Raw genomic sequence first — 20,980 nt, 5'->3', positions numbered from 1 at the left:
GATTTATTCCTTTTCGATTATGTTTATGTCGAAAGATAACTTTGTGCAATCGGTTTTGTTTATTTTCCTACTTGAAATGTTTAGCAGCTGACATCTCCATTTCTTTGATTGCTATGGACGAATGAGACAAAGAATAATGAAAAGAAAATTCAACTGTTACTTGGTGATTAGTCTGGCTTCAGGGAATCTAAAGGTGCCTGAAAGGTAGTTATAACGTCACACTTCATTATGTAATCAATACTTTAAAAAGAGAAAACCGCTTTAATACAAGTTCTTGATCCAGCAAAAGCAGTTGCAAACGTAATTTGCAGCAAGATGTTAGAAACCCTCACAAACATTGCTAAAAAGTACACTATACGGAAAGAGAAGTAATACGCAGTAGGTAAAAGAACAAGGAATGAGCAATAAGAAGGATGACAAGAAGATAAGTGCTCAGATGAAAACGGGTGTCGAGTAAAGATGCAGACTTTCTGCTCCTATGGTCAATAACTGCATCGGAAAAGCGGTTGAGGAAAGGCTGAGAAAGCAGCTTATGATTGAGAGTATTATAATAACTGTAATTTTAACTTGATCCTTAGAAGATACATAGTATATACATAACAAAACACAGTGTTCTTACCAGCCAGTATTTAAATTTGACAGCGAAGTCACAGCTGTAAGTCCATTTCATGCAGGTCTTTGAGATTTCCTTCAAATTCATGGAGCGGACTTTTTGAAAGTTAAACGGTGGACTTAGATTAATTGTGGTTCTTCAGTACTGGTCATTTTAGTTTGCTGTCATACTTGTTTCGTATAGGAATTCATATTCACTTCGTCAGGTCGTTTTACTCAGAATGAACATTCCGCTCCGTTTATTAATTTTCCACATTTCTATTAACGAAATTCGGCAAATAAATATGCAACAACTTGAGATTGTTAACAAAGACAATTAAACAACCGAGACTATTGTAGAATCAACACACAGAAAGATGAAAAGCTTCGTCACAGATCGGAGCTCACAGCTGGCGCAGGGATATCTGTTATCGGAATTACGACTGTTTTTGAGCTATGGGCATGTGTTAGAGATCTGTTTCACAATAGCGAAGCTGAACAAGTCCACTTTCAAAGGTATCAGGACGATTTTTGTTTTTAACTTTCGACTGGCTCGGTTCCGGGACAAGGTACCTTACCTCAAATTTACGCTTCACCAGCATCCCTGAAATTTTGTAAGACTACCACGGAATGCTTTACATAAGTGGAAGAGTCTGAGGAAAGTGTTATAGAAGGTAAAGAAGAAGTATGTGAAGCTGAGCACGAACATACGGTATGATACAACAGACAATTCGATAGAGCACTTAGCAACCTAAGTGGAAGGAGGGTCCCTGGATAGTCAAAAATCCCACATAGTTATTGAGATCTTTGTGAGACCTGGTATGAAAAAATTATAAAATATAAAAGGAGAAATATCCTAAATATTACGGAATCGCCAGTTTAATAAGTCACAGATGCAAAATACTGACACCAATTATTTACACAAAAATGGTAAAACAGATGGAGGCTAACATTCGAGAAGATCAGATTGGATTCCATAAAAATGTTGGAACATGCGAGACAACACCGACCCTACTTGTTGTGGAAATCAGGGTGAAGCAGCAAACAACGTTCATAGCATTTACAGGTTTTGAGACTGCGTTTGGCGATGTGGACAGGATTACATTCCTTAAGATTTTGGTGGGGATAAAGTACAGGGAGTCAAATATTATTTACAAATGGTTCAGAAACCAGGCTGCAGTTATAAAAGTCGAAGGACAGGAAAAGGAAGCCACAGACCAGAAGGGAAAAAGACGGAATTGTAGTCTACCTTCAATATGTTTCAGTCTGTACATTTAACAAGCCATGACAGAAAACCAAATGAAATTAGGAAAGTGAATGAAAATTGAGGAAGGAGAAATAAGAAACTTCTTGGTTAACCTATGAAATAACAATTTCGTCAGTGATTGGCAAGGACGTGGAAGAGCTGTTGAACGGTATTGATAGAGTACTGAGAAGGGATTATAACATCAACTTTATTAAAAGTGAAACAATGGTGTGGAATGTAGTTCCAGTAAATCAGGCGATATTGAGAGAATTAGATTAGGAAGTGAGTTGCCGGTGAGATTTGTTATTTGGACAACAAACTAACTGATGATTGCTGAAGGAGGCAAGATGAAAAATGCAGAATGGAAGTAGCAAGAAAACTGTTTCTGAAGAAGAGGAATTTGTTAACATGTAATTCAAATTGAATTGTTAGGACGTATTTTCTGAAGGTACTCGACTGGAGAATAGCCACGTATGTAAGTGAAACGTGAGCGATTGGCACTTCAAAGAAGACGAAAATAGCTTTTGAAATGTGATGATATAGAAAAATGCTAAAGACTAAATAGGAAGATGTACCAGTAAATTATGAGTTTCTGAATAGAACTAGGGGAAAAAAGGGATATATGGAGTTAATTGGGTGAAAGAAGGATTCGGTTAATAGGACACATCCTTGGCTATCAGGGAATCGTCGATTTTGTACTGGAGGGAAAGGTACAGGTGGGAAGCGGTAAAAGTTATAGGCGGAGACAAATGCGTGAATACTTTAAGCAGGTTCAAATGGATAGATGGCGCTAGTAATGCCGAGGTGAAGAGGCTTCTACGGGATAAACTGGCATGGAGAGATGAGTCAAACAAGTATTTGGACTGAAATACGAAACATCAGGTGAATATGGATTGGGGGTAAGAAATGAAAGAGGCAGCCGCCTGGTAGAATTTTGCACAGAGCACAACTTAATCATAGCTAACACTTGATTCAAGAATCATAAAAGAAGGTTGTATGCATGGAAGAAGCCTGGAGATACTGAGAGGTTTCAGATAGATTATATAATGGTAAGACAGAGATTTAGGAACCAAGTTTTAAATTGTAAGACATTTCCAGGGGCAGATGTGGACTCTGACCACAATCTGTTGGTTATGAACTGTAGACTAAAACTGAAGAAACTACAAAAAGGTGGGAATTTAAGGAGATGGGACCTGGATAAATTGACTAAACCAGAGGTTGTACAGAGTTTCACGGAAAGCATAAGAGAACAATTGACAGGAATGGGGGAAAAATACAATAGAAGAAGAATGGGTAGCTTTGAGGGATGAAATATTGAAGGCAGCAGAGGATCAAATAGGTAAAAAGACGAGGGCCAGTAGAAATCCTTGGGTAACGAAATATTCAATTTAATTGATGAAAGGAGAAAATATAAAAATGCATTAAATGACGCAGGCAGAAAGGAATACAAACGTCTCAAAAATGAGATCGACAGGGAGTGCAAAATGGCTAAGTAGGGATGGCTAGAGGACAAATGTAAGGATATAGAGGCTTATCTCACTAGGGGTAAGATAGATACTGCCTACAGGAAAATTAAAGAGACCTCTGGAGAAAAGAGAACCATTTGTATGAATATCAAGAGCTCAGATGGAAACCCAGTTCTAAACAAAGAAGGGAAAGCAGAAAGGTGGAAGGAGTATGTAGAGGGTCTATACAAGGGCGATGTACTTGAGGACAGTATTATGGAAATGGAAGAAGATGTAGATGAAGATGAAATGGGAGATATGATACTGCGTGAAGAGTTTGACAGAGCACTGAAAGACCTGAGTCGGAACAAGGCACCAGGAATAGACAACATTCAATTAGAACTACTGAGAGCCATGGGAGAGCCAGGCCTAACAAAACTCTACCATCTAGTGAGCAAGATGTATGAGACAGGCGAAATACCCTCAGACTTCAAGAAGAATATAATAATTCCAGGTGTTGACAGGTGTGAAAATTACCGAACTATCAATTTAATAAGTCACAGCTGCAAAATACTAACGCGAATTCTTTACAGACGAATGGAAAAACTAGTAGAAGCCGACCTTGAGGAAGATTAGTTTGGATTCCGTAGAAATATTGGAACACATGAGACAATACTGATTTTACGACTTATCGTAGAAGTTAGATTAAGGAAAGGCAAACCTACGTTTCTAGTATTTGTAGACTTAGAGAAATATTTTGACAATGTTGACTGGAATACTCTCTTTCAAATTCTGAAGGTGGCAGGGATGAAATACATGGAGCGAAAGGCTATTTGCAGTTTGTACAGAAACCAGATGGCAGTTATAAGAGTCGAGGGACAAGAAAGGGAATCAGTGGTTGGGAAGGGAGTGAGAGAGGGTTGTAGCCTCTCCCCGATGTTATTCAACCTGTATATTGAGCAAGCAGTGAAGGAAACAAAAGAAAAATTCGGAGTCGGTATTAAAATCCATGAAGCAGAAACAAAAACTTTGAGGTTTGCCGATGACATTGTAATTCGGTCAGAGACAGCAAATGACCTGGAAGAGCAGCTGAACGGAATGGATAGTGTCTTGAAAGAAGGATATAAGATGAACATCAACAAAAGCAAAATGAGAGTAATGGAATGTAGTCTGATTAAGTCGGGTGATGCAGAGGGTATTAGATAAGGAAATGGGACGCTCAAAGTAGTAAAGGAGTTTTGCTATTTGGGGAGCAAAATAACTGATGATGGTCGAAGTAGAGAGGATATAAAATGTAGACTGGCAATGGCAAGGAAAGCATTTCTGAAGAAGAGAAATTTGTTAACACTGAGTATAGATTTAAGTGTCTGGAAGTCGTTTCTGAAAGTATATGTACGGAGTGTAGCCATGTATGGAAGTGAAACTTGGACGATACATAGTTTGGACAAGAAAAGAATAGAAGCTTTCGAAATGTGGTGCTACAGAAGAATGCTGAAGATTAGATGGGTAGATCACGTAACTAATGAGGAAGTATTGAATAGGATTGGGGAGAAGAGAAGTTTGTGGCACAACTTGACTAGAAGAAGGGATCGGTTGGTAGGACATGTTCAGAGGCATCAAGGGATCACCAATTTAGTATTGGACGGCTGTGTGGATGGTAAAAATCGTAGAGGGAGACCAAGAGATGAATACACTAAGCAGATTCAGAAGGATGTAGGTTGGAGTAGGTACTGGGAGATGAAGAAGCTTGCACAAGATAGAGTAGCATGGAGAGCTGCATCAAGCCAGTCTCAGGACTGAAGACCACAACAACAACAACGAAACAACAATAGAAGATGACGAACACGAGAGAGTAGGGGAAGTTCTTGAGGTGAAGGAAGACGTCAGTAAGAAGGAACTTAATTTCAACTATACACATATGTAGACGCAATGCACCAAATGTACTCCGATTTTATTCCTTGGGTGTTAGCGAATTGAATTTTTTTTTATGTGGACGGAAGTATTACTAGCACACAAAAATTCTTCAGTATGTCACCCTGGAAGAGGGAGAAGATGGAGGCATTGATGAAAGTATCTAGTGCTAAACCGAAGTGCCATTATATTTATTGAAAAGTCGAATTAAGAAGTCAGTGGCTGAACAGGTGAAACTACTATGTGGAGGAGGTCAATCAAGTATGGCCCATTAGAAGGTAAAATGTAACATATCAAGATAAAATAAAAATAAGTGATTTTAGAGCAATTTTTTTGTTTCTATTTTACATGTTCATGTGATGATTTACTAAAGTAACGTTTAGGTACAAGAAGATGTGTCTAATGAGACTGGACCCAACACTGCAGTTACGACTATTGACTCAGAGTGCCCTGCTACCATTTGTTGAGTGTTATACATGGAAGTGTGGTTTATCTGTTGAGTCGAATGCCACATGTAGCAGAGGAATATCACTGACTGGGGGGGGGGGGGATAAGTGGATCACATGTCTGCGACCCGCGAACGCTAACTGCTGAAGTGTGACAACTTATGGACAATCGATAGACTAATAGTGGCCACCCGGCACTGCTCTAGCACCACAGTGTGGGTCAATGCAGCGTCAGTTCGGGTACGAATGAAGATTAATACAGATTAAATTAACTGTCAGACATTTTCATAAAGACTTAGACATTCATAAGATATCTGGGGTGAAGGAGATATTTATCTCTTGTAATTACTATTTGTTTACTCGACAGTACTTTTTGTTTAGTTGAGTCTGTATGTTCCTACTGTTAAGAATTTGCATATGTATTTACCAATTATTATTAATACGAACATAAAATGTGAGTGAATTTGTATGAGTGTATGAAATTTTAGTGGTGTATGAATTCCTTTTACTTTACTTTTATGTAAAGTTAATGTATTGAATAAATGTAATCAAATATTATGACAGTAATCTCAAAATTAATATCTGCGTTTTTTAATTGAGGTATGACAGGTGAGACAGTTGGTGAACAGAGGTTGATGAAAACATGTTAATGAAGGAATTGTACATGTAATGGGGAAGGAAGAAATATTTCTAAGCAATCTTTAGACTGTGATGTGTCGAGGGGAATGCGGAAAAAAATATTGCAACGGGAAGGAAAGGATGGAATTTTATTTTGAGAATTTGTTAGTGTATTGAAAAGTGTAGACAGAAACACAGTAAAGGCTTTTTGACAGAAAGCGCCTGACATTACGTATATGAAGTATTCAAAGATACGAGTTGAGGCGTATCAAAGAAGGAGACAGATGGTTTGACAGATTGGAGAAGAAGCTGAATCATTTTGATATAGAAGATCTTAAGGAATAAGAAAATAACATAAGATAGCGAGAACTGGTTAATTGCGGAATGTAACCATGTGATGTTGAACACGATTATTAATTGCTCGATTATTATTGAAGACATATTGCCGGAAGGCGTGGTGTAAAATCAGTGAGATCAACCAAGAACTCTTATATTTGTCACCAGACAGGAGGGTCTATGTAGACTGTAGAAAAACTGTGGCAATGAATGAATTGTTTATGCAAACAGTTCAAAAATAGGTCAAATGGCTCTGAGCCCTATGGGACTTAACATCTGTGGTCATCAGTCCCCTAGAACTTAGAACTACTTAAACCTAACTAACCTAAGGACATCACAAACATCCATGCCCGAGGCAGGATTCGAACCTGCGACCGTAGCAGTCGCGCGGTTCCGGACTGAGCGCCTAGAACCGCGAGACCACCGCAGTATGCAAACAGTGTCTGTTGCATTGATATCCGTACGAAAAAGATAATTTAAAGATTTTTTTTACCAATAGTGAGGGCGGAGAAAAGTGCATGAAAAGTGCAAGTTTTATTGCACTTAATAGAAACAATGTAATAACAGAGCTGGTGCTCATTGCTGGAAGATAAGCAGTTGCATTTTTCACAAAATTCTATGGAATTCTGAAGTTTTCCCTGGCTGTTCCAAGTGTTCAATGATCACCGAATTACTGTTTGGAGCGGCATCTTCCATGTGTGTAAGTTTTAAGACAAATTATATTAATTTTGCTATTGTAAACTGGTAACGCCGTCATTATCTCAAAACATCTCAGATCAGCATGGCAGCGTGGTCCAGTGAGTTTCACACTGCGTCGTGCTACTGCCAGCTGTCTTCAAACTTATGGGTCCCTCATACGAGTTCCCGATCACAGCGATCCGTCGCATGGGCGCCCGATCACCTCGTAGGTTCACATGTGTGGGAATATCGCAGCGCTCGGTCACTGGTCCCTGGTTGAATGTAAGGCCCATGCAATCTGGTGAGTCAAATGAGCATGGTGCGCGCAATATGGCTGCCTGGCGGTGGGATGTGGCCATACGGCGGCGATTCGTTTCTCTGTTTATTCAGTGTGATTTTGCGGTTGCCCTTCGTTTGGCTTTGCCCTCTTCGAGTACGAAATTTATGTTAGATTTGTTATTATCCAGAAATCACGAACTACTTTAAGCAGTGATGTGGAAGTAGGAGCTGCCAATTACACCAAAAAGTAATTGAAAATGAACTCTCTGAGTATGCAGTGAGTAGCATTTTGAAGCATATGCTGTAGAAGTAAAATTGGTGGGAAGTTCATTATAAAAGTCGCGAAACAATGGGCTCCATCATATGATTTTGAGTTTTTTATGAAGTAATTACATGAATTATTAAAGTTGAATAATGTACTTACAGCCTGGAACTTTAAGAGTATATCGTGATTTAAAGGTTCAACTATGCTATACAATTATACTAAAGCCCTTTCTCATTTCATATAATCTCAGTCTCCTTCACACTGTTTATAACAAGAATTTTGGTAATGAGTAGTGATGCTATTGGTAACATTACCGTAGACACATCGAATAAATTGTGTAAATACTTATAATTAAGCTCTAAGGCTAATGAATATAAAAGGAAATGAAGACTAATAACGTAAAATGAATTGTTTCAGCACACTGAAAATCCGTACACAATCCAGTTGGCATCAGCGAAAAACGTAATATATTCTGTAAAGTAAGCAACAATTCCCAAGAAAAGCGTTTCAAAACAACTTCAATTAGCTATCTTTCTCACTTCAGCAGGTGTTTGTGAGAATACAGAAATCAGTTATAGCTACTGCTTAAAGTAATTGTTATTTTCCATAGCAGAACATCCCGACATAGTGCTGTCCATAATACTGATGGAAATAACTGGTTAAACCGGTCGTGAGTCGGTTCTTGAAGCGAGTGACCGGGTGCAGGCAATATCGCACGCGACACATAGCTCAGATCCATCGGTCCTGTGTGCTGACGGCGAACAGTTACTAAGACACATTTAAGATGGTTCTGAACGCCACTGACGTCACTCAATCAGTTTAAGCAAACCAATTAACTGAACCTCAAAACGTTCATACTCAGTAGAAAATGAAATAATAAAGGTGTATTAAGATTAAAGCACCACACTTAAAAAATAGACTCAAGTAAAAGGTAGCGGGTTCATGTTTAGTAGGATACACAGACATTGTAAATACTCTCAGAAAATAGTTATGCACAATTTTCATGTATGCAGGGTGGTCCATTGATAGTACCGGGCCAAATATCTCATGAAATAAGCATCAAACGAATAAACAATAAAACAATAATGAACAAAACTCGTCTAGCTTGAAGGGCGAAACCAGATGGCGCTATGGTTGTCCCGATAGATGGCGCTGCCATAGGTGAAATGGATATTGACTGCGTTTTTTTAAAAATAGGAACCCCCATTTTTTATACATATTTGTGTAGTACGTAAAGAAATATGAATGTTTTAGTTGGGCCACTTTTTTCGCTTTGTGATAAATGGCGCTGCATAGTTTCCCCTTCAAGCTAGACAAGTTTCATTCTTTGTAGTTTTTTTGTTTGACGCTTCTGCCAGGGCACGATCAATGGACCACCCTGTATATAGCCAGCGAAATTCATGTAGAAATATTAGAAGACGACATATATATATATATATATATATATATATATATATATATATATATATATATACTTTTATTTTCCATCAGCCTTACGTGTTTTGACTTTCCGACATTTTCAAAGATGATATGATAATGTGATACATATCACCATTGATAAGATACATATTACAACGACTAGAATACGGCTTCCTAGCTTACCATTGCTGTATCAGTCATTTAAAAACATTAGGTACATTGTATCACGTGAACATTGTCGAGCACAAGACAAGTGCAAATTGCTAGCAAGTGAAAGTTTTGGAAGCCAAGTGGACTTGACCGCTAGGCGGTGCTGGCTACGTGGTTCAAGCTGCAATTTGTTATATTTTAACTAAAGTTCAGTCTTGATCACAACACTTAAGTCTCAATAACATAGGTGACCGGTTTCGGTTATCTTTATATAACCATCTTCAGACCCATGGCTTCCTTGGAGGATGGTAGGCGGAGCTCTCCTTAGCTGCTACGAAGTCAACAGTCGACTTCGTAGCAGCTGAGGAGAGCTACGCCTACCATCCTCCAAGGAAGCCATGGGTCTGATGATGGTTATATAAACATAACCGAAACCGGTCACCTGTGTTATTGAGACATAAGTACTGTGATCAAGACTGAACTTTAGTTAGAATATAATTACTGCATTGATCACTGTATCCAAAAATGTTAACGAAAATTGTACAACTTGTTTCTGTTTAAAAAGTGACAGCTTAAATCAAATAACATGAAAGCGTTGTGAAACAGATGCAGTAGCGCTGTTGTCAACAGTTTTCAAATTCTGCCGTGCAGCGTGAGTGACTGAGGAGCTGCATAAGAACACTCAGTCGGCATACTTAAGATAACGCAAGTAAGGTCTTCCCTGGTGGCAATTTGCATTTGTTTCGCGCTCGAAAATGTTGGTGTGATACAGTGTATCTAATGTTTTCATATGACTGACGTAGCAATGGTAAGCTGGGAAACCATATTCTAGTCGCTGTAATATGTGTTTCATCAATGGTGAAATGTGTGATATTTTCATGTCGTCTAATTACATTTTTATGCTGTATTTTTGTAGTCTTTGAAAATGACGGAAAGTTGAAACGCCTAAGGTTGGTGAAAAGTAAAAGTGTGGTCAAGAGGTAAGTTATTAAAAATGCATCTAGATGGCTGCGTCGTCTGACAGTATTTTCGTTAAAATTGCAGCTGATACTATGCCTGGTCGGGCACTCAGAGACATCGAAGAATTACATAAGATAAAACGAAGTATCAAGAAGAGCATTAGGAGAATAAACTTCAACAAAACTTTTTTATGAATGGTGGGCTGCTTGTGGTTCCCAAGTCGTGCAGTGACTGTAAACCATAAATTTACCAAATATGAAGCAACCAGTCGAAAAATCATGTTTTATTTATTCATAAGACAGTAGTACTGCTTAGGGCACATATTGGTTGAAAGCACCGATAATGGCTGTTAATCAGTTGAAATCGATTTGCAAAACTGAATAAATAAAACATGAATATGCGACTGGTTGCTGCGTATTTGGTAATTGTAAAACGTTTTTAGTCCATGGAGTTATACCGAAATATGCAAGATTAGGAGCCTTCAACAGTTCCAGAACAGCAGCAAAGATTAAACAGCGCTTCGAAATCGTGTGGGTAGGAAGTGAAATAAAACATACCTACAGACTAAGAGACATGTATAGGAGAAAGCTTTTCCCTTTAGAAACATTCTTTAGGAATATTTGTACTGTGTTTCAGTGTAATTCTTCATTCAATGCGAATGGGCATCATTGTGTTTTGAAGAGGCACGAAAAGAAAATTTCTGTGTTAATTAGGTACTGTAGAGACGAGAACAGCAATGCAGCTAGTCATGTCTTTGCGAATAGGGTATCTAACTGGAGTAATTTCATTTAAGCAGTGAGATATTAAATTAGTTGCATAAAGGATTGAAGTACAACGTCTCTCCTAGAGTTAACAATATATTAGTCAAAAGTACTATTGCTGAAGTAAAAAGAATTTGCGATGTAGCGAAATTAAGTAAAAGTCAACAAGCAGACATTGTCATTAGTCTAAAAAGGGCAATAGGGAAACCAAACAAGATATGGAAAAATCCCCTTTTCTATTAAAAACGCTAATGCAGTTAAACGAAAAGTTATATGAAAACAAATACATAGTAACGAAGGCTCATAGGCGAAATTCGTTTGTGTTAATTGACGATTGTGATTATATTACCAAAACTATGGAATTTTTCATAGGTAGTGGTATTACCGAGATTAAATACCATTCAGTGCAAAAATTTAATGCAGTATTGAAAATGTAATTAAAGTCCGGTTTTTTTTCTATATCCAACAGAGAGAGGTAGGGAAAGAGTAGCAGTAATGAACTGAAGTATACCTACACTTAAATCAAAGGTGAAGCAGCACAATGAGTCTCATCTGGTGTGTCCAGCTGTGAACAGTCGTGCTGCGCCCATGTGTATGTTGAACAGGGATATCAATAAAAGATTCAGAGATGCTTACACTTTTGATAGACGCTTTTCTTTGACGAGCTCTTACCATTTTGTAGAAAAGACAAAATATTTAGTCCTTCCAGAAGATGCTTACTTATCTTCCTTTGGATGTCGTTTATGTATATACTAGTATACCAGTTTCTGAAACCATTGGTGTTATAAGTATAATTTGTTAAAACATAAAAAAATTGCCAAGGCGACATAATAGAACTGATCGAAATGTTAGTTTTATTTATCTTTTAACTACTTCGCATGTAGTGGTAAATATTGTCATCAATCAGTGGTCCTCACTAAGGGAAACAGTTTATCGGGCACAAGAGCCGAGATTTTCTTGGATCACTTAGAAATCAGTTTCATTGTCAAACACCCAGAAATCTGGAATAACATTATCACTTATAGTAAGGATGTGGATGACACCTTCATAGTAGTAAATCGCAATCAGGAAACAAAGAGGTGACCGTGAAATTTAAAAGTTTACACCCCAGCGTAGAATTACAGTTGAGCACGAAATTAAACAAGCAATAATTTATCGATTTAACTACAAATAAGTCCACAGACAAATTGACGTTTGGCTGTTATACCAGCGGACTCATGCCACCCACAAGGGCATATATGGGCTTATTTTCGGGATTTGCTAAATAGGTTAATAAAGCTGCCCTTCAATGAGAATGGCATAAAATAATTGAATATTTTAGAACAGATAGCAAGATCGAATGGTCACAATACTGAAGTTGGGTCTCTATATAGTAAGCTTATAATTAACAAAAGTACTGAGGATAAGTATGACATACAATGGAACATTCACTGAACATGTACTAAGCAGATTCAAGAAATATAATATCAGATCAGGGCTTAAAACGAACAGTAAATTACGGAACAAATTGCGACACTCGACTGAGCCCAGGCATAACATGTGTGAGGGAATGAGAGCTTACAGGATAACTGTAGTGATCGCGATAAATTTTACATAGGAGAAACTCGTTGGTCCTACAAAAATCAATGATGGGTATATAAAAAGGAATCTTGTACGAAACAGCCAGACTAATCTTAAAATTCTGCACAAAGCCCCAGAGGGGCTGCTATTAAATAGGCTTGAGGAATTTGATATTTTACAGAGTAAAACAAAATTTTCGTCAGAAATACTAAATGAACAAACAGATTTCATCAAAAACTGGATTTTCAGTCTATTTATGGAGCACTTATAGTTCGCCGCCATCTTGGGGTTTCAGTAGAGGACGACACACTATATTTCGCCGCTACACAGGATTTTTTTCCGATAAATGGTGTACCATTCTGTATTTTGCCCACAAGACTATGCACCTTTGTGTGGCTTCTTCATTATGTGTTTTGTTTTGTGCGCAGATGAGCAAACGTTTGTCTAAAACATATTTAGTGTTATACACTTGGATCGGTCATAGGCCAATAGAGTATTCATAAGCGGGTGCTTCGCGCTTCATGCTGTACGGTACAAGTTGAAAACGTTGACAACAGTGGCACTATTGTTGTTTCACAGCGCATTTGCGTTATTTTACTTAAAGTTGTCGTTTTCTAAACAGGGCCTAACAAATACATACCACATTACAATGTTTGGCGTTGAAGAGCACTATGATCACTTAACCTCTACACCCACTCCATTAGCATGATATGTAGTTGCTAGGTCATCAGCAATGGCCCACCCCATTTATCATTAAGAGTTTCTGTACTTTCATCTCATGTGTCCATGCATGCAGGCGAACATCATTCCTTATTAACTGCTCATAAAGCGCTGTGTGATTGACATTGAGCATACAGTATCTGATCAACATTACAGGAGTATCTGCTAGCAGTGTGATTACTCGTCAGAATGCTGACAGTATACTGCATAGTATAAAACTATGTATTGTACCCAATTTACTGACACGTGTATGAGGAGAAGTGATATGTTCTAGAAGGTAGGCAACTTTAATCACCAGACGTAAAATATTTACCAACACACCAGTAGTCAAGATACGATTTTTGTTAGGTTTCCCACTCACATTTTCTTCAAAAATGAAAAATGGAAAATGGAGATGATGCCATAAAAAATGAAAACAGAGATTGCAGCAAATAAAAAACTCTAATAAAAATCGTTTGAAATACATGGAATCATTCATAGATCTCATAAACAAGAAGCTTATTGATGATGATAAGAAAGTTTTCACAATTCTTGATGAAATTAACAATCCTTCGTGTAAAGCTAAATATGTTGCTAAAATTTAAGAATATATTAAACATATAAAGCACTTAAGCATATAGATAATGAAAATGAAGCAATTTAAAAAAAATATATGTTCTTCCAATTGAATTGTTTAATATATAATAAAAAATTTAATATATAAAATATACAAAAAAATTAATATACAATAAAAAAGCATATTACAAAGGCGCTTACCATTAAAATCCACAAAATTAATTGATTCTTTAGTAATATTCATTTATACAGCTTGAATTTGCTTCTCATAAATTGGAATAAGTGATGGATATTTAAGTTCATAAATTCTTAACTAGGTTTAAAGGAAATAAATGTTTGGAACAAATTAAAAAGAATTCCAGAAAATATAATTTAAAAAAACTATGGTGAACTTATACTAAGTTCTGTTTCATGTGCAGTAATATGCTCAAGTGGTTATTGAAAAACGACATTAATGACCAGTAATTATCTTTTACCACTTGTAGCTTCCACTGGCATGAACATAACATTTATTCACAGAATTTATAAAAAGATACGAAAACATTGGAAATAAGCATAATGGATAAATTTATACTTTCTTGAAAATAATGATGGAATTTCACCATTTGATGAATGTGAAGGTAACTCAGTTGTTTTATTCGATGATTATATACTTGAAGATAAGATACAATTACAGAATATTTTCTATACAAAGACATATAGCAATAAATTGTTTTTGTTTAACTCAAACATATTTCAAAGTACCAAAAGAACTAGAGATAATATTAATTTTTAAATTTTGTTATACAAGATAATGAATTTACTCATATCTACACTGAATTTGTCAGTGTTGATTTAAAATCTGATGATTTGAAAGAAATCAGTACTAAATGTTGGAATACTGAAAAATTTTCATTTATTAAAATACATATGGCTAGAAAACCTAATGAATGGAAATATAAATTTTTCAAAAAGAAATGTAAGTGATTTTCAAACTATATTATTACCAAGCAACATTTTCAACAAAGTAAACTAGACAGAAATGTTAAGTATTATTGAGCAACATGATCATTAACTATCAGTTATCATATAAAAATCATTGCAGCTTTCTTCCTTACTAAACAAATCTCTTTTTAACAACACAGACAGAACAAAACGAAACTTAAGTATTTTTAAAACAACATAATCGTTTTTTGCAAAGCTTTATCAAGTAAATCATCAATGTTTTCTGTTATTGCATGTAAAAAATATGACCCTGAGATTGTTAAAATAGTTAGACGAAATACAAAGATAAAAGAACAAGTAGGAGAGGAATGTAAAAAATAAAAATACAATGTAGAAGTGAATATGTAAAAATTAAAAACGTAAAATAGAGGAGATAAGGTTTTAAAAGCAGCTGAAGAATCTAAAAGACTTGGGAAACACACTGCTTGTTATCAAGAACAACATTATTTAGAAGAATTTAATCATGTAGCGTAAGTCAAAACATATAGAAGAGGTTGTACGTTAAGTATATCAGAAATACAAGATTCAGTGAACAAATATTAAAAACAGGATAAGATAAAGAATTAAAATAATTATGAACAAGCATCAAATATTAAAAAATATATTTGAGTGAAAGAATGCTAGAAATTATCAAATACGGTAAAGGTACATATTCTGGATCAAGGCCTGTTGATACATTTAGATTTGTTGGTAAACTGCCAGTAAAATGTGGTAATGATAAATTAACAGCTGGTAGTAAAACATATGAAGGAAGAGATGGAATAATGAATCTATTAATATGAAAAAATACTATGGACAATATGAGTAAAACATTTTGTCCACTGATTTATGTAGATATATTGTTTGATTCAGTTGCATTACATTCTCATAATACACCAAACCAAATGAGGTAGAGGTAATAAGTATTGATATATGGTAGAATAAATTGCCAAAACTTATTTTTCTAAAAACTTCACAGTAGATTTAGATCCAGATCCAAGTTTATCTGAAAGCATTGTTCTACTATTATATTTAAGAAACTACAGAAAAATTAATCAAATAGGCAAATGAGTTTTCCAATTAATCAAACGATAAGCAGTAATTCATGGTGAAGCACTAACTGGAAATAAAAAGTATTAAATTAAAAAGTAGGAATACCAAAGATTTTAACAAACAAATTATATGATTCAAACTTTCTGGCAGATTAAAACTGTGTGCCAGAGTAAGACTCGAACTCAAGACCTTTGGCTTTTGCAGGGAAGTGCTCTACCAGCTGAGATCCCCAAGCATTACTCACAACTCGTCCTCACAACTTTAATTCTGCCATTACCTCGTCTCTTACTTTCCAAATTTCCTACTGACGGAATTAAAGCTGTGAGGACGGTTACGAGTCATGCTTGGGTAACTCAGTTGGTAAAGCACTTGCCCCTGAAAGGCACAGGTCCTGAGTCTCAGTCCAGCACACAGTTTTAATCTGCCAAGAAGTTTCATATCAGCACACACTCCACTGTGAAAATTTCATTCTAAATTATATGATTGTATTATTAGTGATGCAAATGCTATCCTATATTACGTTACATTTTTCAGTAACTTACCTTACACGTCTTGGTAATCGGAAAATTATGGAAAAGGGTTAGTTAATACTGTAATTAATAAATTAACTATTGAAATGTACCTACATGGTTGAAATTACTGTATTCTGGGAACAAAATTAGAAAGCAGATTAACTAGTGATGATAAAGAAAATTCCAAGAGCTGAGGCTTGTAGAAAATATGACATTTCCTATAGAACTAATAATGAATATGAAAAAACGTACAAAACAGATACAGAACTTCAGTTAACTGCAATAGATAGAATGTATTCTGATGATGGCTTATTTGGAGACGAATTAGCAGCAACAGCAGCTAGAGGAATAACATATAGAAACAGAAATTACTAGTGAATAGGTTATAACCATATTCAACAAAATGTTTTTTACAAAATTTAATCAAGGTTTTATAAAATTTAACCTAAGGAAAATATTTTTATAACTTTTCATAAGAAATTTATGAAATCTTAATCAAAACAAAATCCTTTTACGTAAATTTAATCAAATTTTTATGAAAATTAGTATAAATGAGATGTTTAATTAATTTTTAGTCACAATTTTATAAAATTTTAATCCAAATCCATGAATAATTTTATAATTGATTATACTTTGCTCCAAGTAGCCAAACCAAACTTAAAGCAATTAAAATAAAACTAAATAATGAACATTTAAATATTAGTAGGGATTTTGTAACTAATGAACAAAAGGAATAATAAAATCAGGTCGAAATTTAGTTATAACATTAGGTGAAATAAGTGCTGAACATTTTATAAAAAGAAAAAAACAGATTCTGATTTAAGAAATCATGGAGGTGGTTTTTTACCATAATAAACATTGCATTATCATGTTCAGCTAAGATCGGTAAAATCGCTGGTAAAGCAAAAATAATAATAGATAAAAATCAAAAAGATTACAAATTGGAAGAACAAAAAATAAATAATTTAGCAATAAAAAATAAAGGAACTAGAGAAAAATATATGAAATAACAGCAAAACAGTAACGAAGCACTATAAATTTTGATTTAGTAAAGCTAGCTATATAATTAAAAATTAATTGTTTTCGAAGTGTTTTCCTAAGTAATGAATTACCTAAAAAACAGAAAAAATATGAATAATGTTGGTTATGCATTACATTTTTTCTAAAAGAAAAATTTTAATTTATTTCTCATTCATTTAGAGCAAATACACCCAAACTGTGTAATTACCTTGGAAATTTATTATATTATAATGTTGAAAGAATGCCTAATTTTGGTGAATTTATGTGTGGTCATTAATGTCTATTCAGTTTATAACCATTGGCAGATATTGCTAAATTAATGATTTTTTAAATTTTGTAAATGGCACTTTTTGGACATAAATTAAAAAAATATGAAAAATTACAAAAATCTCTGAATTAAATATAAATAATAAATTTATTTAGGAGATTCAGATTTAAAAAATAAATGTGAATTATAAAAAGAAATAAATTAAATATTAAGTTCAGTAAAATTTTATTAGAAATGCAATAACACACTAATGGGCATAAATTAGAGAAATAAACAATGAAATAGAATTAGAAATAGAAAATTATACTAAACAATATGAGAATGAATTCAGTAAAATTACCTTTAAAAATAAACGTTCAGCAGACATGGGTGATGTAATTTGTGGTTATGATGCCATTACCAAACAGTATTTACAAAAAGATATTAATCAAATATAACAAATTTTAAGAAGTGAAATATGTTATATGACAGTGCTACAGAAGATAATCTTCAAAAGATAAGAACTATCTATTCAACCCTTAATTATAATTCGTAACTTTAATGAATTAAGAATAAGGAATAAGATAAACAAATAACTGACTTTTTGTTGATGACTCGAAATGAACAAATAAGTCATAAATTCCATGAGTACAATTTCCTTCTTAAAGAAGTTGTTGTTAATGGTACAAATATAAGTCAACATTTTCCTTCAATGACTTAACTTTTAAGCAGTTTGGTATTATGCCAAGTGTTTCAGTTAAACTTTACAACAAAGTATGTACTACTAATCAATCAATAAAAACTTCAAATTAGTGAAGTTTCTATTAATAAGACTAAAAGATAATGTTAAACCTGCAGCAGCAGCAGCACCATTAAAAATAATTTTATTAGGCGAAATTTAAACTTACAGATATGGATTCCTTTCTCAAGAAACTCAATAACATGAGCAATTCCAATTTTTTTACTTGGTTATACTATTACATCAGATATAAATAAATTTAAATTTAGTTAACTCTTGATATATATAAATGAAGAAGCCCAGTCACCTCTCAGACAATTATATTTTGTTGTCTCAAATGTAAAAAATAAAACATTTTCAAACATGTTCCAGTTGAATAACAACAAAAAATGGAAGACAAAGAATTAAAACTAATTGTTTAGTATATAAGGCAAAAAAAGAAATTTGTTGAAAAAATTTATAGGTAACTGTCGACAATATAATATTTGAGAAGTTGCTGGTCAGCCTAGTTCAGTTGCAGACTTGAAGAGCACCAGTACTGAATGTTAGGGGAACGATATTTAGACTGCATTCTGTGAGTAGTAATAGTCTACACAAGTAACTGAATGTCAGAGGCACACAAGCACATACAATAATTAAAATAATGGTTTTAAGCACAAAATTCCTGATGATACACAACCTTTTTTTATGATCAAAAGAGTTTAATTTATGGTATTCAAAACAGAATATTAATTGAGGATTTTTAAAATATTTATAGTTTTATTGGGGATTACAAACATTTAATTCTGTATGATTTCTTTTTTTAAAATGAGTTCCATTTAAATTCATTGATTAAATTAGACTGAATGAATTAGTTTGAACATTACAATTATACTTTGGGCATTTGTGTCTACTACATCTACAGTTGTATACTTAAGGAAACTTTAAAATTATGAATACTTCATGGTTCGCATTGTCCTCACAAACTAATAACTCTTACCATGACTCAAAGCTCATCCAAGTGAAGGTATCAAAACACCTAGCTCCAGATTAGTAACTGACAATATTAACTACTATGTCATTCTACCAGTTGCATGCCCTATACATACAAAATAGAGTAATATGGTCTGTGACACCAAACCTCTTCCATGACAAAGAAATGATACACTAAGTGAAAGAAATAGAGTCGGTCTACAGTGGAACATAGACATTCCATCTGACTTTGTTACTCATCAACGAAGTTATGAAGATCATACTGTAATTGAAAGTGACACTGTAGGTATTCTGCTATGTTTCCTCAGATCTGCTTGTTCTGTACATGGCATATGTGGGAGAGTGGGAGAATCTATTAGCTGCTAATGCAAGTGTCATAAAATTTCGACACAGGCATGGCAGTTACTCATGTGCCAATTGTTCTTGCAGAAAATGGCCTGAAAATCTTTGAAACATGCGTTATATCTCCATGGCTGAAATGTATAGATAATGCAGTTGAATTATACAATTATGACATGATTTGTACAACCAAGTTTCATGTAATGATAGAAACCTGTTTGTTTCAGCCACAGTTGTGAAATGATTCTAGTATATCACAGAATAATCAGAAGATATATTTACAATGAAAATGTATCCCTTCTGATGAAGCTACAAAATGAAAGATATGAAAAAATGTTTTCCATCTCCAGAATTAATTCAGAGTGATGATTCCCTACATGACAATACACAAATATCGTCATTAATGGTCCCTTTGAGACTTTTCTGCTTCTTCCTTAGTACTTGGCAAAATTGATCTATCTTCTCACTTCCACACTGCATAGAACGGATGTTGTGAGATGGCTTTTGATGCAGAGCTGTCTTGCCATTTAGTGACTAAATATCACTGGAGCCGTTTGCATATCGAAGAAAGATACCAAGAGAAAGTCTTCCAAACCACAGCTTTCCTCCAATGAGATTTAAGACTTGGATATCAACCAGAACATTGTAAATCGAGTCTCTTACCACTAAGCCAACATGACATTGCTGTGGTATACCTTTCTTTGTTGTGTCCAAGAAATTTCACTTACTCTGTGGCACATCTTAAATGGAAGTCAAACAGAATATTTCATCGAGATGACACAAAAGTAGATCTTGGACACATAACCTGGCCGCCGACAGCTGCCAAGGAAACGAAGTCTGAGTCGTTCATTAAAGGTGGACAGTATTCCTCGTCGTCCCTGCCCTTTGTAAAGAATAAAAAAAAAACAAGAAATAAGGAAAAACTTAGTGAAGTCTTCGATGATAAACCTGAAGAGGTGTTACATGACGTCTGCCCAGACCAAATAACGAGAACGACAACCGAAATGTAGAAGGAAGAAAAATAGTGCTCTGTAAACATAGACACATACTCGAGTCCACTCCGTTGCCTCATTTCTTTAAATCGTACATCGTATATCTGATGATGAGTCTCATGGAACGTGAAACATATTTCTTTTCGTTTTCAGATCCAGCTGTAATAGCAACAAGCCTCAGAAATATTTATGCCAAACAGCTA

The 20,980-nt window shown here is 34.8% G+C and overlaps 1 protein-coding gene across 1 annotated transcript in view; it reads right to left on the bottom strand.

Moving 5' to 3' along the window:
• LOC126199442 (bromodomain-containing protein 4-like) overlaps positions 1-20,525 on the bottom strand; it is a 69,758-nt gene extending 49,233 nt beyond the window's left edge. Inside the window, exon 1 of the mRNA XM_049936360.1 lies at positions 20,514-20,525. Within this exon, the coding sequence (XP_049792317.1) occupies positions 20,514-20,525 (12 nt within the window). The remainder of the gene's footprint in view (positions 1-20,513) is intronic.
• Between the last annotated feature and the right edge of the window lie 455 nt (positions 20,526-20,980).

The sequence above is a fragment of the Schistocerca nitens genome, chromosome 8, assembly GCF_023898315.1.
Source record: "Schistocerca nitens isolate TAMUIC-IGC-003100 chromosome 8, iqSchNite1.1, whole genome shotgun sequence".
Classification (NCBI taxonomy): Eukaryota; Metazoa; Arthropoda; class Insecta; order Orthoptera; family Acrididae; genus Schistocerca; species Schistocerca nitens.
This window is presented reverse-complemented; position numbering and strand designations above follow the sequence as displayed.